This window comes from Cardiocondyla obscurior, linkage group LG09, assembly GCF_019399895.1.
Source record: "Cardiocondyla obscurior isolate alpha-2009 linkage group LG09, Cobs3.1, whole genome shotgun sequence".
Lineage (NCBI taxonomy): Eukaryota > Metazoa > Arthropoda > Insecta > Hymenoptera > Formicidae > Cardiocondyla > Cardiocondyla obscurior.
The window spans coordinates 2,397,748-2,418,389 of NC_091872.1; the positions used below are offsets into that span (position 1 = coordinate 2,397,748).

Genomic DNA, 20,642 nt, shown 5'->3' on the forward strand with positions numbered 1-20,642 from the left:
ATCCAGCGAGGTATCGACGAGCGACGTTCCCACCTGGGACACGGTCTCGCGGCGAGTTCCTCGCACGCGCGCGCGCGTCCCCGAGAAGAGGCGCCGGCTGGCGATCGCCCTGAACGACGCGCACGTATGCGCCGGGCTTCCGCTCGCGATCCCGTCGCCGCTAACCTTCCGGAATGCGTCCGGCGTCCAGAAAGATTTAACGGACTACGAGCCTGCCGCTCCCCGCCGGGACATTCTTCGCGAGTGCCCGCTGTTCGTACGCGCAACCACAAGTTCCTCATGTCGAATTAAATAGATCGAAAGGAAAGAATAGGAAAAATAAAAAAAAATAAAAATTAAAAAAAAAAAAGAAACTCCGCTAGAAAAAAAATATACACGTTCATGTAAGTATACTGTTTACGTGGGAAGGCTTGTTGCACTCGGGTTTCACGAATTACCTCGACGACATTAGCGGCTCTCTTACTCTATCGATAGCGAAATACGTTCCCGACTAGACGCCGCTTCGTCCGGGATTCGTGGTTCGACGTTGAGATCCTTGGTGATTGTTTTTAGTTAATTGACAAGTCTTGCGAGGGATCACGCCGTCTCTTCACACGCTACGCTTCGTGTTATTACACGCAAAAAGGGTTTTTACAGTCTTTTAATATCGTTTAGCATTGCATCATGTAAGTAAAAACTACTTGTAAGTGGATCTTAAAAGTAGTAGAACTTCTTTCGGTTGCTTGCATTTGCTGGTACGCGAGAGCATTGTATAGATATTTGAATGCGGAGGCGTAATAGATAAGATATTCTGTTGCATTCCGTGAAAAAGTAGAAGTCAAGAATACATTCATTCACATGTTTCGGCTGCTTAATGTGTAGATTTTAGCGTGCAGAGTAACACCGGTAGATAATTTCGGTATTAACAAAATGTCGTAATCGTTAAAAAGTGCTCGGTTTCTCCCTGTTAATTAATAATCTGTATGTACATATTTTAATTCGCGTCTGTAATAAAATCATAAGTTTTTAACTCTATGTGCTGCACATAGCAATAAGTACTTTTAAAAAGAGAGTAGTGTTTTATCACTGCATTTGCTTGATCGAAATAAGAATTTAATTAATGATACAAATAATAATATGCGAAGAACAATAAACTGTATATGTAAGCATAACGTTGTAAAAGTTTGCCTATGCAGCTAACATACTTGACTTATATATGTATGTTGTATGTATTACTTTGGCAATAAAATATTTTTAGATAATTAACGTTAGGTACAGTATCTCGAAAAATGTATACAAACGATTAAAAAAAAAAAAAAAAAAAAAATTAATAAAGTATGGGATTATTAATATTTTTAACGTGTGTTTCTTGTTTGTACAAGGTTCTAAGATCTTTTTATGTTCATTGCTGTCATTTGTATCAAATAAGTTTTACTTTAGCGATACAATTTCGATAGCAAGAACAAATCCTGTTAAGAATGTTGGATGATTTTCTGTATAAGGTGTTGTTAGTCAGATTACGTTTTTTGTATAATTGGTGAATTTAATATACATGTGAATGATTTGATAGAATGCCACCGAGACGAGCTGAAGAGGTGCCTATAAAGAGAGTAGCTGCTGCAGGCTGTAAGTTACCAGCACAACTGCCAGTAGGAGAAATCCTGACGGACATTACACAAAATAAATGGAGGCTGGGAAATACCATTGGATATGGTGGTTTTGGAGACATCTATCTTGGTAAATATCTTACTATTTATAATTAATTTTAAATTAGTTTTTAAATGATTTATATCGTGTATTTTAAAAGTGCAAAGATACTGCAATATATTTACGTGAAAAACAATGTGTTTTTTTTTCCTTCCGCAGCCTCTAATGACATTACATCACCTGTTGGCCAAGACGCAAAATATGTTGTAAAAATTGAACCTCACAATAATGGACCGTTGTTTGTTGAAATGAATTTTTATATAAGAGCAGCCCGCAAACACATGAGTAAGTAGCGTATAAATACATACTTTTTGATGCATTAACAGCGTATGTAATTTAATCGCATATATTTCAATATTCTGATATATTTTGCAGTTAAAAGTTGGTGCGAGTCTCAAGGAAAAAGAAAAATTGGCGTCCCTACGTATGAAGGCTCGGGTTCTCATATTTACAGAGGTCAAAGATACAGGTTTTTAATAATACCACGATACGGAATAGATATTGGCAAATTATTCTTGTCGCATAGAAAAAAACTACCAACCAAACTCGTTAATACGTTAGCTGTACAAATGGTAAATTTTACACTTGGAATCGCGAGTATTATAATTAATAATTGATTGAAATTTTAATTTCTCAATTTTTTGTACAGTTGGATGCATTGGAATATATTCACAGTAAAGGATATGCACATGCAGATATTAAGGGACCAAATATCTTGTTATCATACGGAGACGGATTAAGAAAAGAAAAATCTATGGCGTATTTAGTAGATTACGGATTGGCATATCGTTTCCGTACAGGGACTGGTCAACATAAACCATTTGTACATGATGAGAGAAGGGCTCACGAGGGTACTTTGGAATTTACATCGCGGGACGCTCACCATGGAAGTATGTTAATCGCTTTAATGATTTTCGTATAGTTATAATTATTGTACGTTAAACTTAAAACTTTTTTTTTAATTTTCTCCTATTCGCTAAATCAGATTAAATTAATTCATATTTTTATTAAATAAAATATTTTCAGCACATTCAAGGAGAGGAGATCTAGAGACTTTAGGGTATAATATTATACAGTGGTTATGTGGAAAATTACCTTGGGAAAACGAATTAGGTTTTACTTTGGATCCCGAAAAAGTTCATCAGGAAAAAGAGAATCTCTTATCAGACTTGCCTTTATTTATGGACAAATGCTTCCTTCATGTGAAAAAACCACCAGGTTAGTAAAAAAACTTAAAAATAATGAAAAGATCCGTTCTAAACATACAGTATGTGTCATTTTATATAATTTTTTTTTTAGCTGCGATCATGAAATATATGAAATACATTACTGAGTTAGAATTTGAGACCAAGCCCAACTATTCCTATTTACGGAATTTATTTCTACATAGTAATCAAGATGGCAGTATTCCTACTTGTCTTTACAATATGAAAGAATCTAATGAAAATCTTACAACCGCTATATTTTTTGAACGACCATATTTGAGAGAAAGAAAACCTTGCAGGCCTGTAAATGGCGAGGTAAAAATTCATGGAGATTTAAAGCATTTGTTAAAAAAATTAAATTTACATATATGCATAAATGCGAAAATAATTATATTAATATTATATATTTTAGTTACGAATAACACGAAATACACAGCCTAAACAACCAGTGCAGAAAAAAGAATTTAGTTGGGAAGCAGTATTAGCTCTACATCCAGACAAATTTGCGAAAATTAGTACTCAACTGCCACCTTCGCCTCTCACACCACCTCTTACACCACCATCGCCTGTGTCTCCACGGCCGCCATCTCTTCCAACGTATGCAATGTTAGAAGTACTTCGTAAAATGAAGGAAAGACAATCGGGTTTATTTAGGCATAAAGTTGCACCAAAATCGTCAGAGTAAGACAATATTTTAGTTAATATTTTTCTTCACGTTATTTATATCTTTACTAGCATTTTATTGTTTGAATATCTTTTCTTTAAATTTTTAGTAATGACCTCAAACCAAAATGGATGACACCTGCAATGGAAGAAGTTGCACGATTGAGAAAAAGGCTCGAGACGTCCGTTTCTATACCTAACTTCGAAAATAATTTACGCGTAACACGTTCACGTGTGGCTAAAAGAAAACGTAAGAGTTGATGTGCATGTATATACGTAAATATCAAAACATATAGTGTGACTACTGCTATAGTTTCAATCATCATATTAGGGTAATAATTAATTACGAAGCATTTATTAAATAAATTTTAACACAGGATTCGAAGATCAGGAACAACGTAAAGAGATTAAGAATGATCCGACCAAGGTTACACACAAACGAAGAAAAGGCTCATCTTAAAGAAAACTGGGTCCTATTAGTATTATAAAGATTTTTGACAATGATACCATCGGCATTCATTTGAATAGGAAATTAAGTATTATTTAACACAATCTCATCCATTGAAGATGTTTTAAAATACATCTCGCCAATTTGGTTAAGACTGCTTCATTATTGTACGTATAATTTTGCTCTTCGATAATGTTATACATAGAACTTATACATAATTGTATAGCGAACAAAATAGTAGTGATCTTAATAGGTAACACTAAGAGACTTCCTCCTACGAAACTGCAGAGATTTAAATAGAATTAATATGTTCGTATAGAAATATTGGCTTTGTAGATGTCGTAATATTCCTGAAAGAGTAATGTCTATTGATTTACATTTACACAAGTAAACTACGCAATTTATTTATTAGGTTGAATTAACTTAACATTAATATTAGGCGTTAAGTGTGATATTATATTAATCAGAATGATATTTTAATCATATACATCGACAATTGTACAGTTTAAATGTTAATTTTAATGTGTTGATTGATTCAACCAATAACGTAAAAATATAATTTTTTTTTTATATTCTGTTTTTAAACGAAAATAAAATACAGTATTCAAATATAAAAATAAAATTATGTAAAAAATGTCAAAAAAAAAACAAAAAAAAAAACAAAATTAAGAATTTTGACACAGTAATTTGAAAATGTTCTTGTGCAATATAAATCGTAAAGATATGTCAAAGGAAAGAGATAATGTAGATCGTCATGCTCTTTGTAAAATCTTGGTTTTTATATTTTTCTGTATTCAACTGCTGATAAAATATTAAGAAATTATACGTTTATATAAATATATGATTTTATTAATGTTATACAAATTTAAGCGGTGTATATAAGATAATATAAATTCTTTTCGCATTACACACACGCTTTCCTTTGTCAACTCTGCAAATAGGATAAAAAATTTTTATAAAAAATTTGTTTCATTAATGTTTATAATAACATATTCAAAAAATACTTTGATTTTGATGAGACGAACTTGTTATATATGCAGTATGCAAGTCGTAAATATAAAACGTAATGATGTTATATACATTATATTTATGACTAAAATGCTGATGTTCATCATGAAAAAGCATAATAAGGTTCATTAGAATAAGATATATGAGCGAAATAAGATCATGTTCTTTTATATGTTGTAAATGAGAGATTCGATCATTCAATGGTATAATTTTTTCAGTTTATTTTGTACTGAAAAAATGCTATTGAGTTTACTTTCCTTGATTTTATTACGTATAAATTTAGATAAATAGCTTTTTAATTTTTTAGTTAAAAAAGAATACAACGTTTAATCATTGCGTTAGCGTTCTAGTTATCGTGATTTATTTTTAGATTTATATTAGAATTTTTCTACAATACATTTGTGATAATTTATTTTATCGCTTTAAGTTAATATAGGCATTTGTATATGTACCTGTGTGCCACGAGAACATTGTCACTGCTCGAAACTAACTATCATTCATCGCACATCATTTGTATTTATATTATATTTTTACCGATAAAACTTTTTTTATTTTAATTTAGTGCGAGAATGATAGATGTACTTCATATCCCAGAAATAATATTAGGAACTATTTGTTAAATTCCGCGCGAAATAGATTTGGAAGGACGGATGACGGGTTTTTCCGTCTTATCCGTAAATTGTCTATTATTGTCTATTAATATTTTATACGGCCAAATACATTATTACATTATTTTATATAAGCTATCAGGCAATAAATCGGATTTTTTAGCTGTATTAATTAAAGTTGCAGTGCGGCAAGAGGGCGTTCTCCTAAGTATTGTTAAAGATACGATTATTGTTTTGTAAATCGTGGTAATTTAAGTTCAAGCGAGAGAGAAAGAGATGTAACTACGATCGCGGAGACGTAACTGTTAGATAATAAAAAAAAAAATGTAATAAATTGTGTATTAGATTACATGCTCGCGTCGGCATTCTTTCTTATAGCGATCTTTTGTATATCTTCTACGTTATTTATTACGATGCAAAGTATGAAATAAATTATTAAAAGGTATGTGTATTAAAGAAGCACATGACAAGTGCGTCGAGGAAAGAGTACTCGAAATAATTCCAGTGTAGAGACGAATCAAAACGGACTCCGCAATTTTTTTCTTAATCATTATCTTTGTCGAGTGTCAAAATTAATGATAGTTGATTTTTTTAAATCAATTTTTTCCTCAGGGGGGAAGGGAAAGGTGGAAAGGGATGATAAATCGACGGGACGTGGCTCGAATCTGTTGCCGCGGTCTCGATTCCGGCAAGTAGAAATAATTTTTCGCGGCGGGCATGAGGCGACGTTCCCGACGTTCCGTGAGCGGCCTCCATTCATCCCGCTGCTGCGGGATGCAACGGCAAGTCGCCGGCGGCCGTCTAATAATAGAACGCCTGCGATTCCGTGGACGCGTTACCGCGCGGGCCCCTAATATATGCGCGCGTGTAGGTGCGTATAACGTATTCCACGCTCCTCCAAAAAGAAAAAGAAAAGAAAGAGAAAAAAAAATAATAAACGCAACCCGGCGCGGGGGGGTAAAGGGCGGCGGAGGGGGAGGAGGTCGTAAGAATGTGTAGCAACGACTTTCACGGCGCCTGGTTGAGCAATATATATAATACATATATTCGGGATGTTTTATTTCGAGAGAGACGTCACGCCGCTCGTTAATATTCCACGCAATTGCCGCATCTCACGGTTCCACTTTCTCATCGGGACACGTCGGATATATCTTCCAAAATATCCGTTCTTTCGACAGCCGCGAGAAAGATCGCGGCGGTATTGGCTGTCGCAGGCTGTTTGATGTCACTTCGAATTAATTTTAAGCGTTAAGCCCAGATTTTACGAGCGGAAAATGTATGCATATAAAAAGCGCCGGTTGTGCCCGGCCATATTTTTCGGACGTTGTATATAATAATTGAAATAAGAGCTGACTGGTAAAAGTATCAATTAAAAAAAAGAAAAAAATTATCACGCGAAAGTCTGCGTATGCGCGTGAACTTCAATAATATTAAAATTATGTATTATACAGTATTGTATACTCGTATATCGTTTTGTATTATTACATGTACCGTGAGATTTTACTATTAAATTAATTACCATTATCGCAAGCCTTGCCGTTAATAAATTAATTCCAATATAATAGCAAAAAATATGTATAGTATATCGATATGACGTGAAGCGAATATTCATTCACGCATTGGTATTCTTAAATATAAAATTACTTCAACAATCAAACCCTCCCGTTACTTTTGCGCAATACGTTTTTCATTCCTACAGTACACGCACGGCGGCGTGCAAATTCGCGCCCTTTGAAAACGCGACTAGATTAGAATCGTGATACATTAACCCGTTTGCCTTCTCTACCTATTTCTAAATTAGTGCAATAAGTCGAAGGAAAAGGGAACGTATTTATTTCGCCGTCTTCCCGTACGGTTTTGAGGAATCCCTACGGGTCCAGAGGGCACGGTCGCCCTTGGGCATTTTCGGCGCCGAGCGCCGCCGCGCGGCCGTCGACGTCGCTGACGTCAGGTCGGTCAGTCTCGTTTCGTCCTGCGACCGCGTTGCACGCGATGTGTGCATGGTGCGCGCTGGTGGCCCGATCCGACCCGCTGCCGGTTCCCTTGCGATCGCTCACCCTCCGCGAACTACACGAAGGCGAGCTCGGCGCCGCGCTGCACCGGCTCGCGTCGGCCGGTGGTGTCAGTCGATCTCCGTTCGGCGGCCGCGTACGCCAACCGTTCGTCGGCACCGCTCACCCTCGACCGGACGGCGCGGCACTTTTCGGTAAGAGACATGCCAGTCGCGACCGGCGCGCGCCCGTTGCCGCGCGTCGCTTGGCACGACTCGGCGACATCGGCACCTCGTGCGACGTGACGTTGGAACAGGATTCCGCGACGGTGATCGACGAGGGACGCACGCCACGATGAGCAGCGAGGCGGACGCGGAGGCTGCGAGCGTCAACTCCGACGGCTCGGTTAGTTGGGAGGACTTTTACGGTGAGTGAGAACCGAGTTTTGTATCACGTACGTCGAACGCGGCGACGGTTTTCAGTCGGGAGTGCTCGAAGTATCTTTGCAAGTTTGTTAAGAAGGCTACAGGGAAGGAAAGGGGGGGGGGGAGAGGTTCGGTAGATATCTCGTACTTCAGGGTCCTTCTTCGCGGAGAATTATTTTTTTACCCTCGTAGACAAAAAAGCAGCGCGCGATAGACATACTTTCTACAGACAAACTTCTCTGTGTTAAATAATATCATCGTATTTCGTTGCGCGAATGTCGTTCGGGCCGAACTCGGAGTTGCGACCGGCTTGACGTTGGCGGAACGCCGCGCGCGCTTCGCGGCTAGATTCGTGGTGCGAAACCAATCGCGCCGCGGACGTGATAAGAGTGCGGCCCGCGTTCTCGAAACGCGCGACCCGGATTAACGCGCGTCCCGCGCGCGTTTATTGTACCCGATGACGCGCAATCGTCTTTCCCTCGGCGCCGTTTCCTGTCCGCCCGACTTCTCGCGGCGCCGAAGCGATCGCGCGGAACCCGTGCGCCGACACGCGACGCGAAACACCTCGCGATCCCGCCGATGCTCTTATTGCACCGTAGCGCGAGTCCGGCCCGCCGCTCGCATTCAGAGGCCGGAAAAGGAGAGAGGAAGAAAAAGGCATAAATAAATATAGAAAGTACAGTCGAAGAGAAAAGGCGGACTGTCGTATTGTAGACGCCGGAGCGGCGAAGCGTGCGAAAGATAGAATCCTGTTTTTCCTGCGAAACTGGGGTAATCGTACATATATAAATTTTTTTTCCTGTTTTTTATACGCACGAAGAAAAACCGGAGTGCTCGCGATCGTTAGAAGGGAGATACAATTTTATAGCGTTTATCTTTTTATCGAGAAGTATCAAATTATGAAATTTTTTTTTTTAAGGTTTGTAGGAAAAAGATAATATATATATATTAACCCGTAATATAATGTAATACGCATACGTGATTATAGAAAATATTAATTCTTTCCATATGTATGAATATTTCATCTCCGTGAAATATGTATTTTTTTACAAGTCACATTTTTTCTTTTTTACAAAAATACACCGACGTGCATTTCGTACGGGTACGTCGCGTGGCGATTAGAATTCCATTCTCTTGTCTAATCACTTCCTCCGCGATAAACGTAGCTTTCTTTCCCCGGTTCGAAAATTCGACGATTTTCCCGCAACGTTTTCAGTGCATTCTTCCGGATTAATTATTCCCCTGCGGTGGAAGGTTGAAGAAAGCGTTCGCGTGGCGCAACGCTTCTCCTTAATTAGAAAGTCCCCCACGGCCGCGGAAAAATAACGCCGTTTCGTAACGACAAAAAGCGTAATTGAGACGTTACGCGCGTTAGAGACTAGGCTACCGTAAGGTCAAGGAGCGACTGCTTCCAGGATTAATCGTCTGTAATAAATCAGCGCGCAAAGCCCCGCCGGTGCCTCGCGACGTTCCCTCGCGCTCGAATTTCATTTCTCTCGAGAGGTTTTTGCCGTCCAAAAATACATCGCCGGTCGTGAGAAATGAACAGCTATCGATATATATGAGCGCAGATGCGAAGAAATAGGATACCCCCGGCGAGCCGTATCAATTTAATTTCACCCTCAAACGCCGCGTTAAATCCTCGTAACTCGCTCTTGTTTCATTTTTACTTACGCTTCGGGTACCTCGACGCATCAATTTTGAAAAGTATATTCTTTCAAATTACACGTCGCCTTTCACTCGGCGTTAAATTCGTTTTAAAATTGAAACCGGTGTGAAAAACGCGTAAAACAACAGTCGGCTCTAGAAGTTTTTATTGTAGTTTACGAGGATAAGCCCAGAGATGTTTTCTCTTCGATATCGATATTGGTGGCGCATCGTGCGATATCACGCGATAACAATATTGATCGTGTAAAGTGCAGAAGACCGTGGTCGATGTAGATGCATTAAATGAAAATAACCCATGTTTGATTTTTCGACGGCAGAGAACTTGCTCAATACGTTATTTCGTTAAAGTGCCACGTTGGGCAATATCAGTACCGTTTGAGACTTCCATCATTGACGAAGAACGTCTTGCGTCACATTAACAAATTTGTCATTTCTTTACACACTGAATTAATAATAAGTTTTTTTTTGTAATTGAGCAACAATCTATCATAAACGTATTAATTTTTTAATATACTATAAGAAAGACTCCAAATATAAACTACGAAAAGAAAAAAAATCATGAAACTTACCAATTCTGCATGAACTACAGCGGAGGTGTAGAGTTCTGCCGGTGACTGTAACATAAAATTAAACAATATTAATGTAGACGTGTTGAAAATACTTAATTTTTAAACAAAAAAGAAAAATTTTGCGTATATATTTAATTCTTGAATATAAATAGATAAAAATTAAGTTAATCAAATGACAAATTATAAAAAAGAATTTATTCTCACCTAAAAGTTGCTCCGCCGATGCACGATGCCCCCCGGGCCTGCTCCTCCTCTCAGTTCGGACGTCGTGACGAGTCCTCCTTCCGCGCACTAGAAACTCGCGAACGCGACCGTGATTTTATATTCGCGAAAATTATTGATCACTTGCGCGCGATATTTTTCGGCACTGCTGTAAAGAGAAAATCCTGAAAACAAGTTACTGGCTTACCCAATCTGCATACAGCGGAGTTGTTGATTTCTGCCGGTGGCTGTAACATAAAAAGAAATATATTAATGTAGACATGTACATCAGTTAAAAAAATTAATAAAAAAAAAGTAGAGGAAATCTTTTAATAAAGATTTTATTAGAGAAATTAATGCTTACCTAAAAGTTGCTCCGCCGATGCATGATGCCTCCTGGTGGGCCTGCTCATCCTCTCAGATGGGACGTGACGAGCCATCCTTCCGCGCACAAGTAACTCGCGGACGCACTCTCGTAAAAAATAATCGTATAAAAAACGTCCGTAAACTAGCGGCACTCCCGAAACGACCGACGAACCGGCTGCGGTTCGTATGATGACTGATATCGGCGCACGGCACTTTAAGTTCTCATTAAACGATGCGAAGCAGCGGAGTTTCTCTTGATCTGAAACATACAAATTAAAGAATTATTTTGTAGATATCACATTCAAAGCATTTTATTCCAAAGACAAATTTATACTTACCCTGGGGTTGCTCCGCCGGGGCAGGATACCCTTCCTAAGCCTCCTCCTCCTCTCAGGTAGCACGTGTCGAGTCGTCCTTCCGCGCACTGGACACTCGCGAACATCTCGACCGTGATTTTACCATCGCGACAATTATTCATTACTTCCGCGCGTTACTGTCCGGCCCTCGCGGTCAGAATGAAACCGAAAAATTACGCCCGAACACTTTGCGAGACTCCCGGAACGACCGACAACCGGCTGCGACACGTGCTCTTCTTATACCGAGTATCGCACGTACTCTCCTCACACGGAAAATAGAGAGGAAACGATAGTTCTTGTGCCGGGCGGTTTTCTTTAACGCAATTACGTATTAATTTCGGCACGAGCACGCGGTTGCTATGAGGGCGTAATACGTACGTGTGTTTCGCGCGACCGCTGGAGAAGGACAAAGCGAGAGTGGGAGTAGTGGGGGAATATACCTAGCGCGCGGCACGTAGGCTCGCGCTCGCTCTCACCCCGTCCCCCCGCCCCCCCGCGCCTATGTATTCGTTAATCTCGTTCGATTTAATTGTAATATTTAATTAGTATGTTCAGACAAAGACTGTACTTCTACCAGGTCGTCCTCGATCTCGAAAATCGCCAAGACCGTCTTTGCCTGGACATATTAATTAAATATTAAAATTAAATTGAACCTCAAAATCGCCGACTTGATAGCCAACGTTGACTCTCGCTTGGCTTGCTTCAAGCCAAGAGAGAACTAATCAACGTCGGTTTTAAGCGGTAACAATTAACAGCTAATTTACGCGTCACGCCAATTTTTTAAGATAAGAGACCTTACGTTTTTTTTTTTTTTCCTTTGAAATTATACGCTTTAAAGGAAATTCCGACGATTTCGAATTCGTGCTTTCGCCTCGGCTGCGAGTTTTCGCTCGCTTCTGCCTGCTCGCGGGTCGCTACACCGCGTGCAAAACGACGACCATTCGACCACTTCCAAGACAAGTGGCGGAGCTTAAGGATGCAATACCCGGCGTAACGCAAAAAACCGCCGCTTTGCCGGATGCAGCTTAGAGTGACGGCCGAACGTGCGCACGTTCCTATCTCGGTGTGTGCGTGTGCGTGTGCGTGTTCGCGCGCGTATTCCCCTTGCCCTTTTACGACGAGTCGCGGGTGAAATTTCGATCTCCCCGTCTGGATCTCCGAACCGGCGGTTCTAAAAATCACTCGGCTCCTTACGCGGCGGGACAAAGGTCGCCGTTGTGGCCCGCGCTTTCTAAATTCGACCGCGGAGTCTGTAAACCCTTAAGTGTCTCACGTTTCGAAAGATCTAAATGTCGCAAGTTCTGGGATATTGTCGAAAGGGGAAGATCCAACTTCTCGCCGATCAAAGACGATTGCGTTTTCGAGGGTGTCTGTCGAGTCTTCGAAGTTCTGATATTTTCTTTCAACATTCCTCGGTATTATATCATATTATATATATATTTTACCCCGCGTGGAACGATATTTAATGCAGAGATGAAAGAGGCGAGGGACTCGCGTCGGCTCTCGCGATCCACGCTGTTGATGAAAGAAAACGGCCGCGGCTCGATCTCGATACGTCTCTCGGCAGACTCCAATCGGGACGCGATCACGCGCGCGCGTTTAAACGATCCTCCACGGCGAGGAACATTTCCGCGGTTTGGCGGCTGGCACTCGGAATAGATACCCGGATCGTTGTTCACGCGTCTCGCGAGCGGGCGTCCGCACGACATCGCCGACCACCGCGATACTTACGGTCCTGGTGGCGTGGGCCTATAGCTGGAGGAACGTGGGCGTGCACATGCTCCTTGATCTCCGGTTCTGCGCCGGGGACGCCGAGGGCGACCTAGGAGAACGTAATGGATGGCGTTAGACATTTTTTTTTTTTTTTTTTTTTTCCCGAACGCGCCGCAGATAACAGTTATCAAAACGTTAACTTACTGCCCTTTGCCGTCTCGACGAATTAGTAACATCGTTTCGCTAGTTCCAGCGGTTTATTCCGGCATTACGCGCGTCGTTCGCGACGCGTACAAAAATCATTGACGACGAAGGATGCGCCGAGGGAGAGAGGTCGGTTCCTGTCACGCCGCTTGTCACGCTCGGGAAAAATTTTAGATTGCGTTTAACGTAATCGTTTTCCGCGCCGCTAATAGAGTATTCTTGCGGGAGAAAACAAGCCGTGGAAAGTCGAGGGGAGGAGGAGCACGTTAATAAAGAATCTCATAATCGCCTATTAATCTCCTTATGGAAACGTAACAGACATTCCCTCATAAAGCATCGGGGAGTTGAGGAGAAACTTAATAGCAGGAAACGCGTCTCCGTGCTACGGGCATCACGCACGCCTTTGCAGAAAATACGTTCGCGTCGTCGGGGTTAATAGGAAAGTCCGTGCCGCGATGGGACAATTTGTATGCGAGAGAACATACACGCGTGTACGTGCGTAAACAGATCGAGGAACGCGATAACGTCCCGCGTGAGGTATACGTAGAAATAAGCATCCCTAATGTACGAGAGGCGACAAGCGTATTTTTTCCCCCCTTTTTTTTATCAGAGTAATAAATTTTTTTTTTTTTTTAAATTTCCGTAATATGTTTTTCTATAAACCGTATGCGTCGTAAAAAAGAAGAAAAAAACATGCGACTCGGTACAAATCTCGCGCGCCGCGACTATTTTTTTATTCATCCTTAATCTCGAAATTAAATTTTAGGCAGGATATCGTCTTCTTGTCACATCTTCCTCTCCCTTTATCTCGCGAAAGACGAGCGTGTATCCCGCGCGCCACGCAGCCGCCTGTAAGAGACGCGCTTCCTCGGGGCGGATTCTTACACATGTACTACGTCTTACGCGGGCCGCACGCATGTGCGGCCAGCTTAGATCTTCATCCCGCGACGCCATTGAACCTGATTTCCCGCGGCTTCTCTTGCACGTGCAGAAATTTTAAAGGGGAGCCGCGTCGTCGCCCGCGGCGGCGCAGGTTCGAGATCGGAGCGCTCATCCACCGAGGCCTCTTATCTCGTCTACGTCCACTTAGCTAGACCTGGCCAAATTAACGCTGAACGCGGCGCTATCAATGACTCAGCGTGCGGGAATGCGAGGATCGACTTTTATTTGCGCTCTCGTGATTTTTTCGCGATTTCGCTCAGCAGAGATACTCACGATTTTATTCCGAGCGTGGATTATTGGGATATACAGATCGCGTTACGTTGGTGTAACAACGGTCAGGTTCATTTGGTTTCCTTACTGACAATCTACCTCGCTCGATGATTAAAAGATAATTAAAAACATAATTTATTTATTCATTCGTTCATGATATTTTGTTGCTTACGCTAGAGATCGATCGCTTTTTTTTTGTGGAGACTTTAATTTGGTTATATACTTGCTGGCAGGGATTTTTAGCGAGACAGTAATGTTAATTGCCATTTTAGGATTTAATTTAATTTTATTATTTTTTTTTTCCGACAATAATTTGAGTTGCTCGATAAATGGTTTTTTTTATCTAAACCGTGCTGCCCTTTTCCTTTACATTTATACATCATGCCGTAGCGTTCATCGCCCGCCACGACGGGAAGAGAGGATGTTTACGGGCTTTGTTCTTCGCGCGAACTCGTATCTCCGCTGCGTTTTGATCGCATTCGCGCCCACACGAAGAGCGATACGACTTTCGCAGTGCGGCGTGCATTGTCATCTCGCGTGCGCGCGTCTCGCTCAGTGCTCAGGAGAGAAACTTAAGAGAATTTTTACACATGGAGTAAATAAATAATTAATTAACTTCCGACGATTATTGTTTTGAAAGAAACAGGTGGGTTTTCACAAATGAAATTATTTTGCTTCTATTCGAACGGTCACTAAGTAAGTCGTTTCTTAAGTTGCGATCGTGTACCTAATCTAAACCGATCAGGAAACGGCGGTTTTTCTAATGGCTGGCGCGCCGGCGACGTTCCCCCGGATTTTTTTCTCACCGCGGGCTCGGTCGTGCGCGCCTCTCCTCGTTAGCGAAATCGACGGGATCGCGGGATCGAGGAAGCTGGGTCCAGAGCCCGGTGAACCGGCCACGACGCGGAGTGCGAACGAACCTTTATCTCGATTCGCGCGCGAAACGACGCCTCGCGCTAAAACGTATAAGGGAATCGTAACGAGTAGCGACATTAGGCATTCCGGCGACTTAACCCTTTCCGGTTGGCGGGAGTATCCGGTTTTATCAGCTGTACCCCGGTACACGCGAGCTCGATCGCGAGGGACGAGAGAGTCTGAGAGAGAGAGAAAGGGACCGGGAAACAAACCGATCGGAATACGTGCGATCGGCTTTTTACTCTCGCCGTCCTTATCCGTCGCATCGGCGCGGTACCACAACGGATGCTGGGTCCGGAATCAGCGCGGCCGGATTCGACGGACAAATTGGTCGGCCCGATCTTTGACCTGCGAGATCCGCGTCGATTCGTTCTTTATCCTTATCTCAATTTTTTTTTTATTTTTTCTTTTTTTTTTTTTTTTTGTAATTCTGTTATCGTTATGTCTTAATGGTCGCCTGTTTCGAGAACAGGCAATCTGAATATCCCGATTACCAAGTGTGTACGTACACGAAGGAGAAAGAGAACGCTGAGTTATACGGCATACATTTTTAACATTCCGAGCAAATAAAGACGTATACCGGGGAGATGTTGCAATACCGGAGCGCGCGACAATCGGAGTAATTAGCGCGGAGCTTACATATCGCCGCCCGTGTATTTTGACGAATGTCACGCGTAACTTGCAAAGATTGCGTAAAGCCCGAAGCGTAACACTTTCAATGTTAGCAAAACGTTGCGAAAGTTGAGCGTTAAACGCGTTCCCCTGCACGTTCTATCCTTTACGGTGACGTGAAATTTCTTTTTGCCACTTGCACGACAAATGCTAATTTAAATACAATTATTAAATTTCGTCGGTGTGGAATATTCCTCGGTAATAAAATATATTTCCTCGCGCGATACATTTTACATGCCAATGTACGTATATGTGTATGCGCGCGCGTGTCCGCTCGCACGTATGTCGTTTCCATCCGCTTAAATGTCAAAGTAAAGGGGACGAAACGCTTCGAAAAATGGCACTCGGTTATCTTGAGAAAACGCCGACCTCTTTCCGATCGGCTCGACTACTCTCGGCCGGGAAAAACTCCCATCGCTAACGCGCGCGTGTCGCTAATGCGAAACAGAGGTGTGAACGCACTCGTGTGTCGTGCATTTCGTTGCGCGAACGTGCCCTCGCACGATCTAGCAATCGGCGCGAGCGATCTCCGATCTCTCACGCGTCGGCGTTCTTGCCGATTTAACCGTGTAATTAATATTCCGGCCCGAGCCGGGTGATCTTAATAGCGGGCGTTCTCCCCGGAATCCGATTAAAAACACTTCGAGGTCTTTAATTTTTCAATTAAAAAAAATAATAATAATAATAAATAAAAAATCAAAATTAATTTCCTAAGAACTACGAAAACGAAACAGAACAGGTAAACGCGACAATTCGCTTCTCCTGCAGACGCAATTTAATCGTTACGCGAGTCACGTGCCAGATAGTGGTATCGGAGTCTAGGATAATAGGATGTAATTAATATCGCAGATATATATCACGCGCGATAACTACACGCCGGCGCGATTCCGCGAGTATTTAATCTCGGCCGAGGGAGCAATCGGATCCGAGCGTTACGCGAATTAAACAAGCGACATCGCGACACACGAGCGCACAATTATACGAGGTGGAGTTGATTTAGAGCCGCCTGCGGCAAAGCCTTGCCTTGTCCCGGGTTCCTATGCCGAGTAGTACGAATCGCGAATACGCTCTTTGGAGAGCGTATATAATTGGCTTGTCATCAGACCGCGGGATTAATTCAACCGTGATTAATTTGAATACACTGCGGAATTATTAGAGGACACGGCTGGACGTTGTAATGAAAGACATCATAATGCGCCGCGTGTCTTGCGCCCACATAAAAGAATCATGGATAATTATTTTCGTGAAGTAATACACTAATTGAAAAAAAATTTTTTCTTCGTAAATGTAATTTATGATAATTGTTTTCTAAAGTGTTACTTTTTTTCTTTTTCTTAAGAAATTAAATTTTTTTTTTTTAATTTACCGAATGCATGATGATTTTTTAAGAGTTTCAAATCGAACGTGCGAACCTTTTTGAGAACTTTAGCACTTTAAAATGGGCTCGGACCGGAATGACTCACGCGTGTGCCATTTAGGGGTGCCGAAATTATACGTGTTAGAGGCTAGAAGAGAAGAAGCGCGTCCACGGAGCAGAAAGACTGCCACGTGTGTGCGCAGGTAGAGTTAGCGGAACGGCCGTTTCCAAAGTCGCACGTGCGCCGCCGAGATTGTATTTCTGGGAAGGTGTCGCCTTGCACAAAGCTTGGTGCCAAAAGGCCGCGGGCCGGACAGTCTGAAATCAATTTGCGGCTCGCAAAATACCGTCGGACCACACCGCGTCTCCGTTTCGCATGTTTGCATACGCAGCAATTAAAAGTTAAATGACCTCCTGGACTTTTAAATATTTCGAAAAATGAATTAATAAATAATAACTCAAGTGCGTCTCTCTCTCTCTCTCTTTTTTTATTAATAAGTCCGTCGCCTGTTGCATCGCAATAACGATACTTGAACCATTATTATCGGGAACCTTTTCCCAGCTCGCGATAAAATAATGATGAGAATTGCGAATCGCCCGCGAGCGGATTTATCGAATTCGCTGACGGGGCACGCGAGAGCTGGCTCCTGAAAGACTGTCAGTCGACTAACGGTGAAAAGCGCCTCGCGCGTTCTATCGAGCTGGCTAAGCCGGGCTGCTTGCAGCAGCCCGATCCGCTCCTTTCCTTTCCATTCCGTCTACCTTTCACGGGGTCCGCCGCGCTCCCGTAAATCAGTTCTTCCCCGCGATGAACGCGGTCTTTCACGCGTTCCCGACCCAACTCGAGCACGTGCGGCTGCTCTTCGTGGAGCAAATCGATCCAGCGTTACCGGTAAGCGCACGGAATTTAATTACCTTATCTCTACTTTTTAATCTTTTGGGATGCTGCATCGGATCCCTTTGCTCGGCGGGCTTCAACTGCGGTTTACCAACGTTCGAGAGTTAATATCGCGCCTAAGTATCGGAGATCGGCCGACTGACTTTTGCTTATCGTTACCTACGCTGTTATTTTTGGTTTTTCCCGAAGAGTAAGGTTCTACGCGACGCACGGAGGGTATCCAAAAATGCATGTGCATTACGACGACAGAAGCGTCTTTTGTTTTGCTTCTGTCCCTCTCCTTCCGGACCACCTTGTACAGGTATCTCTGATCGTGGGCCGCGCGGGACACGTGGTAGGTGAAATACGTCGCGTGTGCAGTGGCGTAACAGCCGGACAAAGTCGAAAAGAGTGATTACTGGTCTTACCTGTTCGACCAACGCGTTTTCCCCGAACGATCTAACCGAGCTCTACGCGTTACGGGCGCTAATTGACTCCCGTTTCGCGCTTCGCGTCGCGGAAATATTTCGTCGTCGGGTGTCATCGGGCAAAATCAGATCGAACGATTTCGAAAAGTGGCAAAAAGAAAAAGAAAAAAAAAGGAAAAGAAGCCGCGAGTTGAAGGAAGAAAAAATTTACGAGCAAGGGGAGAAGGAAGTCGGCGTAATTTCGTTAAATGTGAGGTAAACTTGATTCTTGACATTAAATAAGCGTCTCGATTCTTATCGCTGATCGGATAATTCCCGGCGCCCATGCGCTACGATCCCAGACTCACGAGAAGAAAAGAAAAGGGGAAAAATAGGGGGAGGAAGAAGGAAAAAAAAACTTGTTCGAGGCCGTGAGGCCCGCTCGTGCTGTTACGCTCCTATTACGTCGCGCGACACAACGTCGTGGGTGTAATGACAGCGACCAGGCTTACCAACGTATGTACTAAAATAATCATCGTATATATCTCACGGCGAGAGAGAAAGAAAGAGATAGAGGAAGGGTCTTTCACCCGATATCGCCTGAGAACTTATCTCGAAGAGCGATTACATTTTTATAATGCGTCGCCCAACCTCGTCGACAAATCTTGTTGCGATACAAATTTTTTATATACTGTGTTTTTAAAATAAAATAAAAAAAAAGAAAGATAAAAAACTCTAATACTTCATATTCCTATCTTACAAAAGTCGCGTTAGATCGAAATGAATTTACGATTACTTTTTTCCTTTTTTTTTTTTTTTTTCGCGACGCTGATTGTCTCTCGCTTAACTCACTTCGAGCCTAAAATCACTGGGTCGGAAAATAAAAGATTATTATTATCATCCCGGTAACAATTTATATCTGTTTCGCAACAGACGCCGCTGCCTTTCGTACCCATCGCGATCTGGCCGAGCGCCAGCGATTTATCTCGAGATCGCGCGGATTTTGATACGGAGGATTAAAGACCGTCCGGCAATATCTGAGGTGAACCACTCCGTCGTGCCGTTTAAATTGCTGTCTAATTGCCGAAACCTGACAGTGACGCCAACCTCGGTGATCATCGTGCCGTCGTCGCGTCGCTCCACGGACTCGTTCCAGACCGGTTTTGATCCTCGCAAGCCGACCGCGCGGAAAAGTGCCGCCGTGAAACGAGACGTCGCGTGACGTACCGCGACACATCGCGGGATCCAAATATTTTAACGCGAGCGAAGGCCTCACCGGGAGACGTAAAATTATGTTACGTATTATACCCGCGATAAGAAAAAAAAAAAAAAATATGCCGCGTCTTTTTTATTCAAGTATTTTTATTTTTTATTTTTTTTTTAAATATATTATTTTATTTTTCAATAAAAGAACCAGGCGCGATTTTCTACCGTCGTTTACACCTCCAAAGGATTATCACGAAGCTGTATCGATTACCGCCAAGCTAAAGCTAATTACACCGCAAATTGAATCTATAATATGATCTGCACACACCGCCGCGAGCTAGATAACATTTCGTTTACCAAGAAAGAAAGATAAGCGCGTCGAACGTCGACGCGTTGAAATTATCCCCGTTGGATTTGTCTTTTCAGCGACTCCGCGAATCCCCAGAAGGAGAAGAGGAGGGAGAAGAGCACTCGCTGGTTTAGAAACGATTACCGATCATTTATTTTGCCGACCGCGAACTGCAATCTGAGAGACAGATCCGCGCTCTCGATCCCTCTGCATCTCCCCGGGCCGATATCGCCGTTTCTTACGCCGTCCGCCCGGGACGGTTATTGGTAGGCGCAAATTATAGCTATTGCCTGTCGCTGCGGTGGAAGTATGCAAATCAGATTTCATTAATAAACCGCGCGATCATCGGACGGTTTCGGAGATATCGTGGGCGATATCTCGAGGTCTATCTTGAGATGCGATGTATCCCGCTCTTCCGCTATATATCGCGCACAGACGCCCCTTTATTATTACGAATGCGCGAGTCCTTGTTCAATATTCATAGCGCGTCGCGCAAAAAGCGTTCTTTGCCGATGATAGTCTTGTTACGCGTGTCA

The 20,642-nt window shown here is 42.5% G+C and overlaps 2 protein-coding genes across 3 annotated transcripts in view; both read left to right on the forward strand.

Annotated features, from left to right (window-relative positions):
• Nucleotides 1-241: 241 nt before the first annotated feature.
• Nucleotides 242-7,148, forward strand: LOC139105651 (serine/threonine-protein kinase VRK1). 2 transcript variants are annotated; one of them, XM_070661867.1, is made up of 11 exons: nucleotides 265-383; nucleotides 553-665; nucleotides 1,550-1,716; nucleotides 1,846-1,971; nucleotides 2,062-2,258; nucleotides 2,336-2,576; nucleotides 2,713-2,904; nucleotides 2,986-3,206; nucleotides 3,304-3,572; nucleotides 3,665-3,804; nucleotides 3,932-7,148. In XM_070661867.1, exons 3-11 carry the CDS (start codon nucleotides 1,551-1,553, stop codon nucleotides 4,012-4,014), a joined length of 1,635 nt encoding a protein of 544 aa, XP_070517968.1. In that variant the 5' UTR covers nucleotides 265-383; nucleotides 553-665; nucleotide 1,550; the 3' UTR covers nucleotides 4,015-7,148. The 2 variants fall into 2 exon arrangements, with proteins under 2 accessions (XP_070517970.1, XP_070517968.1); XM_070661869.1 differs by lacking the exon at nucleotides 553-665 and having other exon boundaries at nucleotides 242-383.
• A 486-nt stretch (nucleotides 7,149-7,634) lies between these two features.
• The window catches only part of Gefmeso (Guanine nucleotide exchange factor in mesoderm), a 35,203-nt gene continuing 22,195 nt past the window's right edge, over nucleotides 7,635-20,642 (forward strand). The window contains exon 1 of the mRNA XM_070661827.1: nucleotides 7,635-8,036. Within this exon, the coding sequence (XP_070517928.1) occupies nucleotides 7,964-8,036 (73 nt within the window). The 5' untranslated portion in view covers nucleotides 7,635-7,963. The remainder of the gene's footprint in view (nucleotides 8,037-20,642) is intronic.

Excerpts from the sequence above, each read along its gene's own strand:
- LOC139105651 (XM_070661869.1), top strand. The coding sequence starts at position 1,551 with ATGCCACCGAGACGAGCTGAAGAGGTGCCTATAAAGAGAGTAGCTGCT. Across the intron at positions 1,717-1,845 it reads TTTTGGAGACATCTATCTTG|CCTCTAATGACATTACATCA; the intron begins GTAAATATCTTA and ends TTCCTTCCGCAG. Across the intron at positions 3,207-3,303 it reads GCAGGCCTGTAAATGGCGAG|TTACGAATAACACGAAATAC; the intron begins GTAAAAATTCAT and ends TATATATTTTAG.